The 2,008-nt window shown below is 35.1% G+C and overlaps 1 protein-coding gene across 1 annotated transcript; it reads left to right on the top strand.

Moving 5' to 3' along the window:
* The first annotated feature begins 661 nt into the window (after positions 1–661).
* LOC126590281 (protein GL2-INTERACTING REPRESSOR 1-like) lies at positions 662–994 on the top strand. Its single transcript, XM_050255772.1, has one exon. The coding sequence runs from the start codon at positions 662–664 to the stop codon at positions 992–994; it is 333 nt and encodes a 110-aa protein (XP_050111729.1).
* The last annotated feature ends 1,014 nt before the right edge of the window (positions 995–2,008 follow it).

Here is a 2,008-nt window from a genome sequence, read left to right as displayed (position 1 = left end):
TATGAGAAAAAATATATGGATAGGTATGAATTTATTTTAATTATGTTTTTTTTTCCTGTGATTTTAAATACACACACCAAATCCCACCAGCCTAGATAATTGAGAATACACATTATATGCTGGCAATTCACTTCCTTCCAGCAAACATGTAGGTATCTATCTTTATGTTTTTTAAATGCAATTCATATATTATACCAATTTCTGTATTCCAACAAGTGTATTTTAATTTTCTGTATACTCTCTTCCACTCATTCACTTTATTCCCCGTTCCTTAATTTCCAAAAAAAAAAAAAAAAAAAAAAACTAATTAACCATTACAGTTGGCCCCAAAGTCTTCCGTCCCTCTTAAATGCTTGGCCTTAGAGGTCCAATTGTAGAACACCAACCACATATGTTTGTTGATTGTTCACCCGAAGTCTTCCCTCCCTCTTAAACTACTATATATAGCTGGTTTTACCTTCACCATATCTTCTCCAAACCATTGTAGTGACTCCCTAAATTTTTCTAATTTTCTTTATCTTTCTCCAGTTAAGACGTTTATTTATTATGTACATCTATATGTTAATTATTTATGGGCTGATTAGTGTCTTTGTATACTAATTTCTTAGGGTTTTCGACAGGTGGGGAGGTTTTCAGATATTAAAAAAGGAGAGAGACAAAGATGAGCAGAAGAGGAAGTAGTAGTCCAAAGCTTGAATTGAAGCTAAATCTGTCTCCTCCAAGTGCTAACTCATCACCAATTGACACCTCAAATGCCTCCGAGTCATCCTCGGACATGTCAATCGACCGCAGCTCATACGTGTCGTCAGAACCAGACGATGAGACGATGCTTTGCCTGAGCAGGCCCGAAGCCAAGGCGAGGGTGCTTGCAGGGTGTCCTCGGTGCCTCATGTATGTCATGCTATCTGAACTGGATCCAAACTGCCCAAAATGCAAAAGCTCTGTCTTGCTCGATTTCCTTAACGAAGAAAGCACCAAGAGGAAAGGAATGTGATCAGGAACATATATGGCCTACTGAGGCTTTGGGTACCTGCATACTGAGGCTTTGGGTTTTCGGGATATGCCTTTTTCTTCTTCCTTAGAAACAATTTTATGTTGTTTTTGCCCCGTTGAGTTGATTGCCTTTAGCTTCGAGTAGCTTGTAGAGTTGTTAGGTTGTTTATTGTAAGATTGTGGAAATTTCATTTTCTAGCTACGTCTTCTTCTTCTATGTGCATGGATCCTAATTTAATAGAGAAAATTGTAGCAATAGTCCCTCAATATTAACCCAATTGGATTAATGGTCTCACAACTAAAAATTCATGACTATTGGTCCCTTAACTCATCAAAACCTACAATTATGATCATTTTTGTCAACTCTATTAAAACTTCCATCAAAATGGGTTACGTTTCACGCACATGAGACTGAATCAAGGAGCAAGTATGAGAAACTAAACGAGAAAACTGTAGAAATGGTCTCTCAACTTTAACCAATTAGTGAAATGATCTTTCAACTTTATCTGAAATCGTCTTTAGCTACTCTAAAAATAGTTAAACAGGCAAAAATTCTCGTTCCAAAGACCAAAAACGATGCTATTGAGTCCTATCTTTTCTTTTTTATTATCTTGAATGATAGATCCAACCTCTATTCAATTACTTATGCGGTGGGTTTCTATACAGTGTCACTTTAATATCGAAATATAATTCTCAAAATAATATGGGAAGAAAAAGAAGGTTGAGACAGGAGTGGGTCAAGAAAAAATTATGTGTTAAATAAATCACTGATTATGATATTAATAACATTTTTTTGACGAACTGTTAGTTTTTTATTGCATTTTTGCTCACTCCTAAATGATGATTCTGACCCTCCCCCGATTGATTGTCATTAGATTAGTTAAAATTTCAAGATTTGTGCCTTGAATCAATTAAACCAAATTAACCCACTACAATTTTCTTGTTAATATACGAATGATTAAATCGTTTTCAAATGGAATGAAAATTAGATGATGTTTAAACAGTGACTAAAAAA

The sequence above is a fragment of the Malus sylvestris genome, chromosome 11, assembly GCF_916048215.2.
Source record: "Malus sylvestris chromosome 11, drMalSylv7.2, whole genome shotgun sequence".
Taxonomy (NCBI): Eukaryota; Viridiplantae; Streptophyta; class Magnoliopsida; order Rosales; family Rosaceae; genus Malus; species Malus sylvestris.
This window is presented reverse-complemented; position numbering and strand designations above follow the sequence as displayed.

Excerpts from the sequence above, each read along its gene's own strand:
- LOC126590281 (XM_050255772.1), top strand. The coding sequence starts at position 662 with ATGAGCAGAAGAGGAAGTAGTAGTCCAAAGCTTGAATTGAAGCTAAAT.